General features: G+C 35.2%; 1 protein-coding gene across 1 annotated transcript; it reads right to left on the bottom strand.

The window, feature by feature from the left end:
• Window positions 1-3,174: 3,174 nt before the first annotated feature.
• On the bottom strand, window positions 3,175-14,541 carry LOC136024666 (uncharacterized). Its single transcript, XM_065700091.1, has 3 exons — window positions 14,146-14,541; window positions 7,021-7,180; window positions 3,175-3,364 (listed from the first exon to the last, which is right to left on the bottom strand). The coding sequence occupies exons 1-3, from the start codon at window positions 14,498-14,500 to the stop codon at window positions 3,214-3,216; spliced, it is 666 nt and encodes a 221-aa protein (XP_065556163.1). The 5' UTR covers window positions 14,501-14,541; the 3' UTR covers window positions 3,175-3,213.
• Between the last annotated feature and the right edge of the window lie 2,693 nt (window positions 14,542-17,234).

Raw genomic sequence — 17,234 nt, 5'->3', positions numbered from 1 at the left:
CTCAACGCCCCACTCTTTACGCTAAGGTTTTTTACTGTTTAATAAAGTAGAATTGAGAGAAAGAGTCAAACCTTAGCGCAAAGAGTGGGGTCTTGAGAAGGGAACAGCCCCTTTCATACACGGAATAATTTCTGCTCGTTTTAAGTTTTAGTTTCGCTCCATACTATCAGTTAAAAAAAAACTAGTTTTTTTATTTAATGTAAATAAGAAACGAACTTAAATTGATTGAAAATAAAAACTTTTTCCACAAAATAAGTTTTCCAAAGAAAAGGGAAAAGCTCCATTAAAGCAAAAATGAGCAGAAATTAAGTCAAATAATCTTCCAAGCGAAAAACAGTCACAAATCACCTTCAATAAATATATGAAACCCAAAACTAACAGAAATTACAATGAATAATCGAGTCTAACTCCAAACGAGCAGAAATTAGCCAAAGTAGGGCTGACAACCCCGTGTCTTCTAAAGACCAGAACTTAATTTTCACTTCATTGATAACAAAATACATTGTAAGTATTTTCACTTTGTTAATTTAACTAATCCAAATTATTATGGCCTCAAGGAATAAATATTTGTATATATTTGTTAAACTGACAGTCCGCATTCATTTGTTTATAATAAACATTATAAGTAAACAAATATGCAGACAATTATTGTTGGATGAAAGAGAAAAAAGATATACATCTTATCTTTTTAAATAAGCAATAATTGTATATTTATTTATGTGTGTGTAGATCTTTTCTGAAAAAGGGTTTCATATTTTTTTTTTGGGGGGGGGGGGGGAATTGGAATCTTGGGATTTTCTGGCGTCAGAAAAAAAAATCTAGGTAGGTCATAAGTTTGTGAAAATTCTTTAAGAGGCATAGTTTTGGGAAAAAAATCCATATGATTAACGTCATATTAAAATGTAAAGTTAAATATTATATTTAAAGATAAAAGTTTTTATACTTGTTGCAGCCATAAATGACGTCATGTTAATCAACAGCTTTTATTTCAAATAAAATACAATTACATATTTCTTTTGAAAAATGAGTTGACCACGATTTGCAAGCATATTCACTAGTACATATCAAACAGTTCGTCGTAACGAACTGTAGTAAGAAGCGACCCGGCTCAATAGTAACCCAAACTCTAAAATATGAAATTTTGATACCAATAGTTACATCACAAAATTTGCATTTTAATAATGATTTCAAATATATAAGTTCCATCAAGATTAGTTTTACCCATTAAAAGTTACAGACCTGAGAAAATTTGCGTCATTTCAGAAAATACGAGGAAACGCTCCCTAAAAGTCATACGATCTTAAAGAAAATCCAACCATCAGTTTCAGCGTATTAGAGAACCTTATTGTAGGGGTTTAAAGCCCCTATCTATAAAAATGTGGAATTTAACATTTTCTGGGTTTTTTTCCCCATGGGTGATCGTATCGACTCAGTGGTCCTGGAATGTCGCGAAAGGGCCCATTCTAACGGAAATTAAGAGTTATAGTGCCCTTTTCAAGTGACCAAAAAAATTGGAGGGCACCTAGGCCCCCTCCCACGCTCATTTTCCCCAAAGTCACCGGATCAAAATTCTGAGATAACCATTTTATTTACCATAGTTGAAAAACCTAATAACTATGTCTTTGGGGACGACTTACTCCCCCGCACTCACCGTGGGAGGGGCTGCAAGTTACAAACTTTGAACTGTGTTTACATATAGCAATGGTTACTGAGAAGAGTACAGACGTTTCAGGGGAATTTTCTGGTTTGGGGGGAGAGTTTAGGGGGGGTTACGTGGGAGTATCTTTCCATGGAGGAACTTCTCATGGGGGAAGATACTTTCAATGGAGGGGGCGCAGGATTTTCTAGCATTATTTAAAAAAAAAAATGAAAAAATAAATATGAAAAGTTTTTTCTACTGAAAGTGAGAAGCAGCATTAAAACTTAAAACGAACAGAAATTATTACGCATATGAGGGGTTTACCTCCTCGTAATACCTCGCTCTTTACGCTAAAGTATTTTTAGTAATTTAAACTATTTATTTTACGGCCTTTGTGATTCAGGGGTCATTCTTAAGGAATTGGGACAAAATCTAAGCTTTAATGTAAAGAGTGAGGTGTCGACGATGGGTGAGCCCCCTCATATACGTAATAAGAACATACGAATATAGAAGTTCGCTACATAATTTAATTCGTAAGTTACGTATATTTTTTACTTATGAAAACGTTCGCAAAAAATTATAAGTTATAGTTGCCTTTTTAAGTAATCAAAAAATTGGAGGGCAACTAGGCCTCCTCTCTCGCTCCTTTTTTCGCAAAATCTTCCGATTAAAACTCTGAAAAACCCATTTAGCCCAAAAAATTAATATGCAAATTTCGTTTTAATTGTTTATGTGCGGAGAGCCAAGATCAAAACATTCATTAATTCAAAAACGTCCAGAAATTAAACAAAAAAAAAAGGAAAGTTTTTTTAAATGAAAGTAAGGAGTGACATTAAAACCTAAAACGAACAGAAATTGCTCCGTATATGAAAGTTGCTTTTCCTCCTCAACGCCCCGCTCTTTACGCTAAAGTTTTTTACTGTTTTAAAAGGTAAAGTTAAGAGAGAGAGTCAAACTTTAGCGTACAGAGCGGGGCGTTGAGGGGGAAAAGCCCCTTTCATATACGGAGTAATCTCTGTTCTTTTTCAATTTTAATGTCGCTCCTTACTTTCATTTAAAGAAACTTGTTTTTTTTTTTGTTTAATTACCTTCAGAATGTTCGTTAATTGTATAGTAAGTGGGGGGAGGAGAGGAGGAGTCAGAGAGTTCTTTTCCGAGGAAGTGCATTAGTAGTTTAAGAAGCCGACGGAAGAAGGTGTAGAATGGTTAGGTTGTGCTATTTTATGCCTTTTTTATTCCCAAAAACTAGAAATATTTTAACAATTTTCAAGAGCTCAAAAATGGCTTAAATTTGAATTTGTAATAGCAGCGATTAGTATATCGGCCAAATCTTTTTTGTCGTCCCAAACGGTCTAATATGCATCTATTATATGCAGTTTTGTTTTGTTAGTAATATATAAAGATTTCTAGGTTATTTTTTGTTACCCATTTGTTAATAATATAAGGAAGTTCAGAAGTTCAGATAATATAAGGTTTGTTTTTTCTTAAATCATGATACCATTTTATGCTGTATAAATAGGAACTGACACATAAAATGAACAAGATTAGCTTAGTTTAATTTGACATCTAAGAACTCAAATTGCCCTCGGTGCAACAGTCTTCATCTTTATACACCGATTGAACAAGGTAGAACAGTTCGCCCCATGTTGTCCTTCGATAGACGCATTCAGGTACCCAGAAAATCCACTTCCACGGCGGTGATGAAGAAGGTAACTCAATGGAATGCTATAAAAGATCAAATTCAAATTTATTTAAATTGTTTCAAAGGCCACATTAAAAATAATAGCAGTAACACGATATAAACCGTTGCTAAAGTTTAGAATTAAACTTATCAATTCTAAATCTGTAAATATCAATTTTCAATGAAAAACCTTTATGGGCTGAAACACTTTTTATAAACTATTACGTTTTTTTTCAGACTTAATTTATGATTGGAGATCTTGAAAATGAACTTTTAAGAGTATTAATAGGAAACAACCAGGAAATTTTTGAGAAGAATCAAAAGAATTGAATTTTTGAGAATAATTGAAAGTTTGGGAAGAAGAATGTTGAGTTTGATCAAAACACACTATATACAAGCAAGTTGTCAAAAGGGCGTATCATGGATATCCCAGGAGCGTTTCAGGGTATTAAGCTACAAATTTCAGAGCATGTTGAGTGGGTGATAAACTAACGAAAAGGCACTATTTGCACACTACTGCTACTGCTAGAAAATTCTTTTACTGGCATAGCTGCTTCTACTTAGGCTAAGGGTATTAAGATAATAATTCCAGGGAATATTTAGAGAGATATTGAACTAGTTAAAAACACACTACGTGCACCCTTTAAAGTGCACACTGCATACACTTTAAAGGTACGTTGATTAAGATGTTGAATTAGATCAAAGCGCACTATATGCATGTAGATGATCGAACCGATGGACTAGTAATACCTCAGGAACGGCTTAGAATATTGGTTTTCAACTTACGGGGGATGTTGGGGAGGAGGAGGTAAAATAACAAGAATATAGCATGTGCTTAATACTACTAATAGTACTAACACTACTGCTACTGCTGCTACTAATAAGCCTAAGGTTGTGAGGATTAAACTTTCCAGCAATGTTGAGAATGATCTTGAACTAAATCAAAACATACTATGCGCAAGCAGTTTATTAAAATGGCCTATAAGTAATATCTCAGGAACAGCTTAGGGCAGTAAGTTGAAACTTTTAGGGTGGCTTTATGAGGAAGATGTTGAACTACCCAGAAGACGCTAAGTGCATACTAATACTTCCACTATTACTACTACTACTACTCCTACAAGCCTATTGCTAGTATTATTACTGTCATTACTCCCACTACTACCACTACTACTACTACTACTACTACTACTACTACTACTACTACTACTACTACTACTACTACTACTACTACTAATACTACTACCACTACTACTTCTACTACTACTACTACTGCTGTTACTACTATTATTACTGCTTATACTATTTCTGAGACTAAGGGAATTAAGTGAAAATGTTGAGTGATGTTTAAGCAAATCAAATACATTATGTGCATGTAGGTTGTCAAAAAGGCATATCAGCAATATCTCAGGAACGGCTCGGATTATTAGGTTAAACTTTTCAGGGCTTGTTGACAAAGATGTTGAACTAATCAAAATGCACCATGTGCATACTGCTATTACTAATTTCTACTATTACTGCTGCTACTACTACTCCTAAGACTTAGCATATTAAGGTGAAACTGTCAAGGCTTGGTGAGAGGAAATGTTGAACTAACCAAATTTGTATTGGAGATAAACAATTATTTTCAGGGGAGATCAAATAAAGTTCAGTTCTTAAAAGCATATGAGGCATTAGCCCAAATAAGATTGTTGTCAATAAATCAAAATTGTCAGTCTAGTCCATAAAAGGTATAGGGGGCGTTAGGCCTATTCCTGTTTGTAACAGATTCTATTCGTTTTAAGCTTAGCTTGAGTATTTATAGTCATGTTTTTGACTTAATTTATTTATTGACAGTAAATTAAGTTTGTTTTACACTTAATTACTATTTGACTATACTTTAGATCGTCTTTTATTTTATTGCCCTTTGCTTTTCTTTTAAAATGTTTTTCGAGCAAAATATTTTTAAAATTCACTTTTGTTCGTTTTTAATTAACATAGTCTTTCTATTGGCTAGTAAAAGGGATATTTGTGAAACTCTTTCTTAATTTTCCTTTATAAGAATCAGTTTTTCAAAATTTTAATCTTTTGGACAAAGTTTTACTGTGGATTTTGTTATTAGTTGTGCTCTAAAACTTTGGAAGAATGAACACGTGAAATATTAATCAAAATGTATAGAAAATCTGCGGCAGGGTTGAAGCCATTCTGACAACAATCATATTATAACAATGAATTTAGACAAAGGTTAGTAACCGTCCCCTCTTAACATACGTCAAAAATTTCATTTGACTCCATGAGGACTCAATTTCTGTTTCTTGACTCGAATAAGTGTTAGGAAGCTAGTCCCATTTACAAGGAGCCGCAATAGCAAGTGGTCACACTCGTGGTCACAACATTTCTCTCAAAATTCCCTATAAGTTCCAATTTAAACCTCCAAAGGGTTCATGAAACAGCGCTTATACGCCCTTTTGACAGATTTCATGCACGTAATTTTTTTTCGATTTAGTTCTACATTCCACTTAATGTTCCTTGAAAATTCCTAATTTCCCTATAGTTCCATATTCAATATTTCCTGAATATTCACTGAAGGTTCCATCTGTAGAAGTTGTAGCTATTACAGTTGTAGTAATAATAGCAGTAGTAGACCTGGTAGTAGTAGTAGTAGTAGTAGTAGTAGTAGTATTAGTAGTAGTAGAAGTAGTAGTAGCAGTAGTGGTATGCACAAAGCTCCTTTTTATTAGTTCAATATTAGCCCCAACGTTCCCGAAAAGTTTCAGACCTATGGTGTTAGCAATACTAGCAGTAGGAATAGCAGTTGTAGTAGTAGTATTGGTAGCAACCGTAGCAGTAATAGTCTTTACTTCCAGTCGAAAAATATTATTTCTCAATTTGATTTTTGACCGTTTTTGTAATAGTACCGTACAATCCGCCTCAATCCATCGGGGAAAATTACCCCCACGACAAATTCCTTCATTGACAAATTCTTCCGGGTTAAATATTCCATGGAAAATTCACCCTTACGGAATTCCATCCTCGCTTAAAATTCTCCCTGGAAAATTTCCTACGGTCAATTAGGCCTGGAAAATTTACCTTGCCTGACTTTTATCTGAGAAACACTTGTTTTTTTGGAAATATCCCTCCAAGGAAAAATTTCCCTGGTGAATCCTTTCCCTCCAATGGAAATTTCACCCGCAGAAAATTCCCCATGAAGAATTTTTCCCGCAAAAAAAACACTCCATGGAAAATCCTTCAGAAAATTCTAAGCCTCTCGAAAATTCTCCTGGACAATATCTCCGGAACATCATCACATGTAAAATAGAGTCACCAATGAGAAGGTAAGACAAATAAAAAGAATTTCTTATAGAAGTTCTGGCAAATTCCCCTTGTGTAAAATTTCCCCTGTAAAGTACAACTCCGGAAACTTTGCGAAATATCAGGAACTCTTCGGAAGTTTCGGAAATATCATGAACTGTTTAAAAAGGCTAACTTTCAATATAAAACCTAATTTCTTTCGAGTTTTCAAAAATAATGGAAAATATCAAAAGCAAGAAATTGACTCAATGAAAGTAGTGATCAATCACTTTAGAGAATATTCTCCATTCACAGACAAAAAAAAAATGAGGAAACTGATTTTTTTTTTTTTTATCCTATTTTCTTTGGTAACCTTTAAATTTTTCATTCCTCATCCTAGGGCCTTAATTTTTATGAAAAGAATATATGTTACCTTGAAAGGTGGACAGCCCATGATGCTTCACTTCTGCTTTCAGTTGCATATTTATTCATCTTACAGAGCTGGTAATAGGAACAGGAAGGGTCTTCAAACTGCACATCAAATAGCCAAACATGGTGCATCATGTTTAGTAACGTTGTTCCATCTAGGATGACTACAAAGATTATTGGTAGACAATAATAAAAAGCAGAATAAAAAACAAATCTATAAAGACACTTAGGCTTTGTTCTTGCTACCCTTATACAACTTATCGGGCTTAGCTTAGCTTCCTTGGATGTACAAAAAAAATAACAGCAAATACTCATCTGCCAAAGTGCTAGCCGAAACGCTTATAGAGAACTAGTGCGAGCAATTTCAACGGTCACGTATGAATATAGTTCACGTATGAACTACAGTATGAATTTATTCGTATTTCCAGATCCCTGAAGGTATAACATTTTTTCTAACAGAACTAATACTTTTCATATCAGTATGCCATTTGTTTATTGCCTATAATTCTGCTTGCTTTTTTCCGTTTTGAAATGCTTGAAATCGTTTGTGTGCAAAAAACGTTACTTACCCTTGGCTGTCCTACATTTTATGGGTTTAATGTGTGTAGCTTGACTGTAAAAAGACATAGATTTCAATATAGTTTTTTATGAATTTGACCTATATATTTGACGGCATCTATGAACATAAATGCGACGGCATCGTATATTCGACAGCATCTTATAAAAGAACAACGGCATCTATGATATTAACAGAGCTATTGCAGGTGAGTTTTCTTGTTTGCTGTTAATTATATAGACTATTGTATTGTTTTGAGGTTATCCTCACATTGAATTAAACCCTTTCATAAAATATTTACAGTTAATTTTATTTGAGAAATTTTCTCTAGTCCTTAGAATAAGACTTTCTCTCTGGGTATTTTCATTAGCGCCATTTTTTTCTTAAGTAGACTTGCTTGCCATCTATATTGCTAAAGTCATATAGCACCACCTTTGTTCCATTTATTAAGGTGCTGATTATTTCTCAGAATGAGCAGAAGAGGGGAAGGAACCCCCCGGAAGCTTCGTACTGTACTCTTCGGTATTCAGTTACCCGTAAATTGCGGGGAATAGGTAAGGGGGTCCTTGAACTTCCCTTGTTCCTGGGTGATTTCATTCACTTGAGTATTCATTCAGCGCTCGGCGCGTGCACTTGAAATAGACATTTTTTGGATTATTATTAACCTGTCCTACAGGTAGCGATTTGTGCTTTCTAGTGAACTACGCTCCAGCCCCTGGTCATTGTGCTCAGACCTCTTACCCTGTGACGCTACCGCCTGACTACTCCACCCACTGATTCTGTTTCTTGGACTCTGAGCAATTTCATTACGATACGCGCCGGCATCCGGCATGGGCTCTACGGAGAAAGGCGAGGAAGTTGTTTACAATCCAAATCTGAACTTTGTGACTCGTGCAGTCAAAGCGGGGAATAAACGTGATTACGTTGTGGCCAAAGCTGTTCAGTATTATAAGCAGGATGCTCTTGCGAAAGAATTGATTAGGCCTCTTGCTGGAATGTCGACACGTGCGTCAGCTAAATCGAAAAACTAGAAACCTCAGGACATTGTCTTAGATCTGGTAAGAGCTGTTCGAACATGCGATGAGAATAAGACTCATCTTCCCAAATTTGTCATTTATGCGCCTGATGAGGTTCCGATTATCCCTGGAGAGATAACAACCACCATGAAACAGAGATCAGCACCGCCGGTTTGGACCTCAAGGGTCTAGTGCCGTCTTACTTACTTACTTATACTCACCAGAAAAATTAATGAAGTTTACAGTGGTTTTGTAGACCTTAAAGAACGTGTGACATCAATAACAGCACAGAGCCTATCAGTAGTACAGAGTCCGAGTCCCCCTCCGGCTCCGGTCATGAAACCAACTTACTCGGTCATCCAAATTCCTTGTTGTTCTTGTGGAAAGTTTTATATTGGTAGAACTCACCAACAATTTATTGAAAGATTTATTGAGCATCACACCTCAATAGAAAAAACCCTACAATTAAAAAAGCCTCCAAAAACTTTTGTTTCGGCTCTGGCTGAACATACATTCTTTCATCCGGAACATTTTATACAATTGGATGAGGCTACAGCTATTTCTAATGAAAGGGTTTTTTTTTCAGTGGGCGAGGGAGGTTGTAGAAATTAACAAACATATGTTTGCTAGTCTTTCAATAAATAGAGACACGGGGAATTTAAATATTGACCCAAATTATGATTGTCTTTTGAAAAAAGAAGCAATAGTCAATAAGGGAGTTAAAATTTTACATAACCACCAGGGGACAAGAATACCTACTGTACCAAAAAGAGTTACTTCAATATTAGCTAACAAGAGGATTATTTCGTAACAGACTAGTTAATTTTGTTTCAATTTTCATAATTTTTCCTCAGTTGCTTTGATGTTCTCATTGAAGTAACTCTAATAGCTTCTTTTCCCTACGTGGATCAGTAGCAACAATTGTATTTATTGTTATTGGTGGTGGTTTTATTTGTTTTAGTTTAGTGTTTTTTCTTTTTAACTTGTGCTGAGAACGCCTAGTGTAGATACAAGCGAAATACTCGCGTTATTTTAGTGTTTCATCTCTTTTCCCTCTACTGTCCGCAGTCTCATTTGAGGTTTTTTTTGTGGAGTTTTATGTCTCTTTGTTGTTTGTTGGAATATCAATGTTAAAGTGGCTTACGATGGCCTAGTCCTCTCTAAACTTTTAAGTACAAATGGAATAATTTTTCTGTAAGAACATTTTTATCTGATGAAAGGAAAATTCTGCTCTGCATTTCGCAAGATTCTTATCTCTTCTTATCTTATTTTATTTATTTATTTTATTTTTATTTTATTTATCTTATTTTATTTATTTACCTTTATTTTATCTTATTCTCATCTTATTTCACCCTGCGAAAATGAACATATGCCGTGGCCGACCTTCAGACAAATTAGCTATCATTTCATAATTTCCCCTTAATCTCCTGAATCGAATGACCATTTTATTACTGATGAATTTCCGGACCTAATCTGTATGAACGTTTACCTGCCAACTAATTACCGCTCTTTGCAAGTAGAGAATAAGCTCATAGATGTTTACAAAAGGCTAGTGAGTATTGTCAAGAGAGTTTCAAAGCGCCCAAATGCTCAAATTTTGATCGCAGGAGAGTTTAATTGTGACTTAACAGATAGTTCATCGCCAAGAACCCAACTCCTCCTGAATTCCCTTCCCCTTCCTACTCAGTTGCTGCCAAAACAGATATTTTCACGTTTATAGGAGTCCTGTCAGCGATATCTAACCTTGATCATTTTATTGTATCTTTCCCTTGCGAAACTGTCGAGGTTATTAGTTGGATCACCTTCCAACAAAGTTGAAAATAAATGCTTCGTTTAATGCCTCTAAGATGTCAGATAAAAAGTGTTTTTATATAAAATACTGGAAAAAGTTAACCGCGAAAGGTTTTATTTTGAGTGCGACAGAATATTAAATAAATAAAGGTGCCCTTTCATTTGTTGTGCACACAATCGGGCCTTAGTGAAAAAAGAAATAGCCATTGGACTTACCACCTATCTTGCAGAAATTAATCATGTATTAAATTGTTCTGAAACTTCAGCTGTCCCGTGCAAGAGTATTAGGAAAGGCTCTCAAGTTTAGGGTTTGTTAAATTGTCAAAAAACCCTTCCCTTATGTTCACGTGCGAGTCTTGTAAAATTTGGCTTAATATTTGGATGGATAGCGGCAGGCCTAAGTCTGGGACTGTTAATGGTTTGTGGCTACGTTCTAAACGTTTTTTGGGCTAAAATGTTAAGAAAACATAAGGCTGATCTTATTGAGAAAAGCGCTCATAAAATTGAAGAGAACGTTTCGAAGCTCTGGAAAAAATCTGAACGTCCTTGTGAATACATTTGTGCAAACATTATTCCTAAGCTTGAGTGGATAAACTATTATAAGCATTTCTCCCGATCCTGCTCTTGAATCAAAATTTGAAAAAGAATTAAGTGCTTGTATGGAGGACACCTAAGCCTCCTCCCACGCTCTTTTTTTCCCAAAGTCACCGGATCAAAATTCTGAGATAGAAATTTTATTCAGCATAGTTGAAAAACCTAATTACTATGTCTTTTGAGAGATTTACTCCCCCAAAGTCCCCATGGGAGGGGGTGCAAATTACAAACTTTGACCAGTGTTTACATATAGTAACGGTTATTGGGAAGTTTACAGACGTTTTCAAAGGGATTTGTTTGGTTGGGGAAGGGGGTTACATGGGGAGAACTTTCCATGGAGGAATCTTTCATGGGGAAAGAGAATTTCTATGAAGGGGGCGCAGGATTTTCTAGTATTTCAAGATGATGAAAAAAATAACATGAAAAAGTTTTTTTTTTAACTGAAAGTAAGGAGCAGCATCAAAACTTAGAGCAAAAAGAAATTATTACACATTTGGAGGGTTCAAAATCAAGAGAGCCAAAATCAAAACGTGCATTAATTAAAAAATATTCAGAAATTGAATTAAAATACAATTTTTTAAATTGAAAGTAAGGAGAGATATTAAAACTTAAAACGAACAGAAATTATCCCGTGTATGAAAGGGGCTGTTCCCTCCTCAAGGCCTCGCTCTTTACGCTAAAGTTTTTACTGTTTTGAAAAGTAGAGTTGCGAGAAAGAGTCAAACTTTACCGTAAAGAGTGGGGCGTTGAGGAGGGAACAGCCCCTTTCATATACGGAGTAATTTCTGTTTGTTTTAAGTTTTAATATTGTTCCTTACTTTGAGTTTAAAAAACTTGTTTTTTTATTTAATTGCATATAGAAATGGGTGTTGGTAAGTTTACAGACGTTTTCAGGGAGATTTTTCTGGTTGGGTGAAGCGGAGACGAGGGGAGGGGTTACTTGGGATGATCTTTTCATGGATAATTTATCACGGAGGAAGAGAAATTCCATGGAGAGGGCGCAGGATTTTCTAGCATTCTTTAGAAAAAAAAAACAATGAAAAATAAATACAAATAGTTTTTTTTAACTGGATGTAAGCAGCAGCATTAAAATTTAAAATGAACAGAAATTATTACGCATATGATTAAGATCAACTCCTCCTAAATACGTCAATCTTTACGCTAAAGTATTTTTTGTAATTTCAACTATTTATTCTACGACCTTTGTGATTCAGGGGTCACTGTTAAAGAATTGGGATAAAATTTAAGCTTTAGTACAAATAGTGAGGTATTGAAGAGAGGGCGAACCCTCTCATATGCGTAATAAAAATATAGAAGCTCGTTACATAAGTTAATTCGTTAGTTACGTATATTTACGTTTGTAAACACAATTAAAAGTTCTAGTTGCCTGTTTAAGTAACCGAAAAACAAGAGGGCAAATGGGCCTCCTAGCCCACCCCTTTTTTCTCAAAATCGTCTGATCAAAACTATGAGAAAGCCATCTAGCCACAAAAACAATAACTTGTTAATTTCGTTTTAAATATTCATGTGCGGAGAATCAAAATCGAAACATGAATTAAATCAAAAACATTTAGAAATTAAATATTAAAAAACAAATTTTTTGCAACTGAAAGCAAGGAGCGACATTAAAACTTAAAATGAACAGAAATTATTCCGTAAATGAAAGGGGCTATTCCCTCCTAAACGTCCTGCTCTTTACGCTAAAGTTTTTTTATTGTTTGAAAAAGTGGACATGTGAGAAAGGGTCTAACTTTAGTGTCAAGAGCGGGGCGTTTAGGAGGGAACAGCCCTTTTCATATACGGAGTAATATCTGTTCGTATTAAGTTTTAATGTTGCTCCTTACTTTCAGGTGCAAAAACTTGTTTTTTTATTTAATCCCGAAAAAGGCAAAAAGAATTTTACAGCGTCTATTTTGTTCCAATAATAACAGTTTCTTGCACTACTTTTAAATTATTTGAGTCAGATATTTTGGATGAAATTGTTTCTAAATGTTATGGCCCACCCCACCAATTTGGTTACCAAGAAGGTATTATCTGGGAGCATTCCCTTTTTGCTTTGATGAATGTTCTTGCTGATGCAGAAAGAAGTAGATCCAATATTATCCTTTGTGCTTTAGATGCTGTTTGAGCTTTCGACTCTTGTATATTTCCCCAAGTTTTACTTGATAAAAAGAGGGGTAAATTAGAGGGGTAAAGAGCCGTGTAAAAGATAAGTAAATTTTGGTATAGTAAAGTTCCTTCTGTATATGTACCATCACCTTTTTGATATTTTGAAAGGAGTCGTTCAAGGTGGTCTTGCCACGGTGTCTTTATTTAATAACTCTGTTTTACATGCCTAAAATTATGTTAATTTTAGTTGTATCTACTGTCGATTTAATTTGTCATTAATGACATTTGCAGATGAGCTTTTGAATTTAAACTGTGCTTTTAGTGGATGTGAAAATGCATTTTATCAGCTTTATAATGAATATAAAACTAATGGGCTATCTTTCAATGTAGAAAACTGCTGTTGTAGTTTATCTTGGAATGCTTATTGGAAAAAGTATGAAAGAAACTGTGAATTATCCCTTGAAAATTTGAAGCAAAAACTGAGAATTGCATATGCTTCAATTGTATCTAATATTAAACACATAGATAAATCAAATCTCGCAAAAATTTATAACGATCTAGTTGTACCTCAAGTCCTTTCTCTTTTTCCAGTTTGGCAGTTTTCTAGTGAAAGTCAGAAATTTTTTGTTATGCTAAATTCCTTCTCACTTACCCTCCTTGAACTAGAAATAGTTACTTAATCAATAAATTTCGCCTAGTTTCGACTATACGTGTTATTGATAAAAGGCTGCATGATTGTCGTTCTTCTATGTCGATGGTATCTCTTCCTTGGTCTGCATTGTTTATTTGATTGTCTCTTGGTGTTGATTTGATTTGTTTTTATTTATAGCTTATCTTTTTTCTTATTTTATTTATTTATAATTAACTCCATCTTAAGGGCGTTTCACCCTCTTTTTTTAAAAGATGGGTTATAAATAAACTGAATTGAATTTAATTGAATGATATCTCTAATCTTTTAGATTAAACCCTATCTTATCTTCTTCTGTCTTTTTTTTTGTAACCCCTTTACTAGAAAAAAAGAAGGAATACAATTTCATTAGAAAATTAAGTGTACTACGTTTACCTTTTTCGACCTTATCATAAGCTGTCTCTCCTTTTGGAATATTGACGTGAGTTCTTTTCTTGACGGAAGACATTTTGTCTGTTGTGTCAGATGTAAATGATGTTACCATAGTAATGTTTTCACGTGATGCTGCTGCAAGAGCTTTGGTAATTGACTGTGCAAATAATAGTGCAGTTGAACCTAGTATAGATAAAAACTGATTGCTTTTACGGCAACATCCTGGGACGTAGCTGTTCCGTCCGTAATATTTCTCATATTCATCTGACTCTCCAACAGCATCCAACCCTTTGTCATCTTTCGCAGTGGAACACTTTATATACATGACTAAGAGAATGGAAGTGAATCTCACATACATTTTATCAAAAGTCTCAATCTGCTATGCACAAGCTTCAGAGCATGAATACTAAACTGTATTATACAACCTATTTATATACAAGTAGCCCGCTGCATAATAAAAGTATTTTTATTTTAATTGGCCAACCATGACTACTAATGACACATATTATTTGATATATTTAAACTGCGAGTTTATTAATTCGGCTAATTCAATTACTGTCTCTATTACATGTTTTCATAAGAGGTTGAGGTGGAAGTTTTGTGCCGGTGCTATCCTAAACGCAAAAGATTTTGCATTTTCCTGTTTCAGGATGTAATTTCTTTAATACAGTGATTTTCTATTTCTGGACCCCCATCCTCTAATATGTTTCCTCTTTCTCCAAAGTAAGCATTCTTTTAAACCTGTTCGTATAAAACTGAGGGTTGGCTCAAGTCTGCATCATAACTGTAAACAGTTCATGACGATGACCTCTAATTGAAAAGTACCTCGTATTAATAGTTGCAAAAATATGAGAGAAAAAGCTTTAATAAGAACATATAAATCCTGAATATTCAAATTTCATTGTGATTAATTTGAAAAAAAAATTTCCGCAAAATAAGCTTTTCAGAGAAACATAAAAAGCTATAATAAACTAGAAATATAAAAAAATTTTAAACGTTTTCACTTTTTCAACTTTAATAAATCCAAAATCATGAATATTTTAAAGAAATAAATATCAGTATTTGTATATTAAACATTCAATTAAAATTCTTTTGTTTTTATGGCACTTGGTACTAACCAAGTGACATATAGCGATCGCAAATTCTGTCGGTCTGTCAGTCCCGGTTTTGCTCCTTTAGGCACTTCTAGTTAAGCTAGGACGGTGAAATTTGGCAGGCGTATCAGGGACCAGACCAGATTAAATTAGCAATATTTGTTTTCCCAATTTCACCAACTTGGTGGGGAGTTGGGGGCCGGTTAATTCGGAAACAATAGAAAAATGAAGTATTTTTAACTTACGAACGGGTGATGGGATCTTTATGAAATTTGATGTTTGGAAGGATATCATGTCTTAGAGCTCTTATTTTAGATCCCGACTGGATCCCATGACATTGGGTGAGTTGGAGGGGGGAACCTAAAATCTTGGAAAACACTTAGAGTGGTGGGATCGGGATGAAACTTGGTGGAAAAAATAATCACAAGTCCTAGATAAGTGATTGACATAACCAGAACGGATCTACTCTGTTTGGGGGAGTTGGGGGGGGGGGTTAATTCTGAAAAATTAGAAAAAATGAGGATATCGTACCCCAGAGCTCTTATTTTAAATCCCAACTTGATCCGGTGACATTAGGGAGAATTGGGGGAGGGTACCTTGGAAAACGCTTAGAGTGGAGTGATCGGGAGGAAACTTGGTAGGAAAAGTAATTACAAGTCCTTGATACGTGATTGACATAACTGGAACGGATCCACTCTCTTTGGGGGATTTCGGGGGGGGGCTAATTCTGAAGAATTGGAAAAAATGAGGTATTTTTAACTTACGAAGGAGTGATCGTATCTTAATGAAATTTGAGTTTTGGAAGGATATCATGTCTCAGAGCTCTTATTTCAAATCCCGACTGGATCCGGTGACATTGGGGGAAGGGGGACCTAAAATCTTGGAAAACGCTTAGAGTGGAGGGATCGGGATGAAACTTGGTGAGAAAAATAAGCATAAGTCCTAGATACGGGATTGACATAAGTGGAACGGATCTACTCTCTTTGGGGAAGTCGAGGGGGGAGGTTAATCCTAAGGAATTATAAAAAATGAGGTATTTTTAACTTAGGAAAGAGTGATCGTATCTTAATGAAATTTCATATTTAGATGGATCTCGTAACTCAGATCTCTTATTTTAAATCCGTACCGGAAATCTTGGAAAACACTTAAAGCGGAGAGATCAGGATGAAACTTGGTGGGAAGAATAAGCATAAGTTCAAGACCGGTGACTGACATAACCGGACCGGATCCACTCACTTTGGTGGAGTTGGGGGGGGGGGAGTAAAAATGAGGTATTTGTAACTTACGAATGGGTTATCAGATCTTAATGAAATTTGATAAGTAGACGGATCTTGTGCTTTAGAATTCTCATTTAATATCCCAACCAGTTCCGGTGACATTGACGGGAGTTTGAGGGGGAAAGCAGAATTCTTGGAAAACGTGAAAATCGAGATATCTTACGAATGGGTGATCGGATCTTAATGAAACTTGATATATAGAAGTATCTTATGTCTCAGATGCTCCATTTTCAATTCAAATCGGATCCAGGGATATTAAGGGTTGGAGGGCGAATCTTGGAATCTGGAAATCTTGGTAAACGCTTAGAATGGAGGGATCGGGATCAAACTTGATGGGAAGAATGAGCACAAGCTATAGATACGAGATTGACATAATTGGTACGGATCCGTTCTCTTTGGGGGAGCTAGGGGTTGTTAATCTGGAAAAATTAGAAAAATTAAGGTATTTTTAACTTCAGAATGGGTGACCGGATCTTCATGATATTTGATAATTAGACGGAGCCCATGTCTCAGAGCTCTTCCTTCAAATCCCAACTAGGTCTGTTGACTTTGGGGGGATTTGGAGGGGGAAACTGGAAATATTGGAAAACGCTTATAAATGTTACAGATCCGTAATTGACGTAACCGGACTGGATCCGCTTCTTGAAGGAGTTAGAGGGTGGGGTTCAGTGCTTTGGCTAGTTTAGTGCTTCTGGACGTGATAGGACGATGAAAATTTGTA

The sequence above is a fragment of the Artemia franciscana genome, chromosome 3, assembly GCF_032884065.1.
Source record: "Artemia franciscana chromosome 3, ASM3288406v1, whole genome shotgun sequence".
In the NCBI taxonomy this organism is placed as follows: Eukaryota; Metazoa; Arthropoda; class Branchiopoda; order Anostraca; family Artemiidae; genus Artemia; species Artemia franciscana.
Note: the sequence above shows the minus strand (reverse complement) of the source record. Positions and strands in the feature narration are given on the sequence as shown.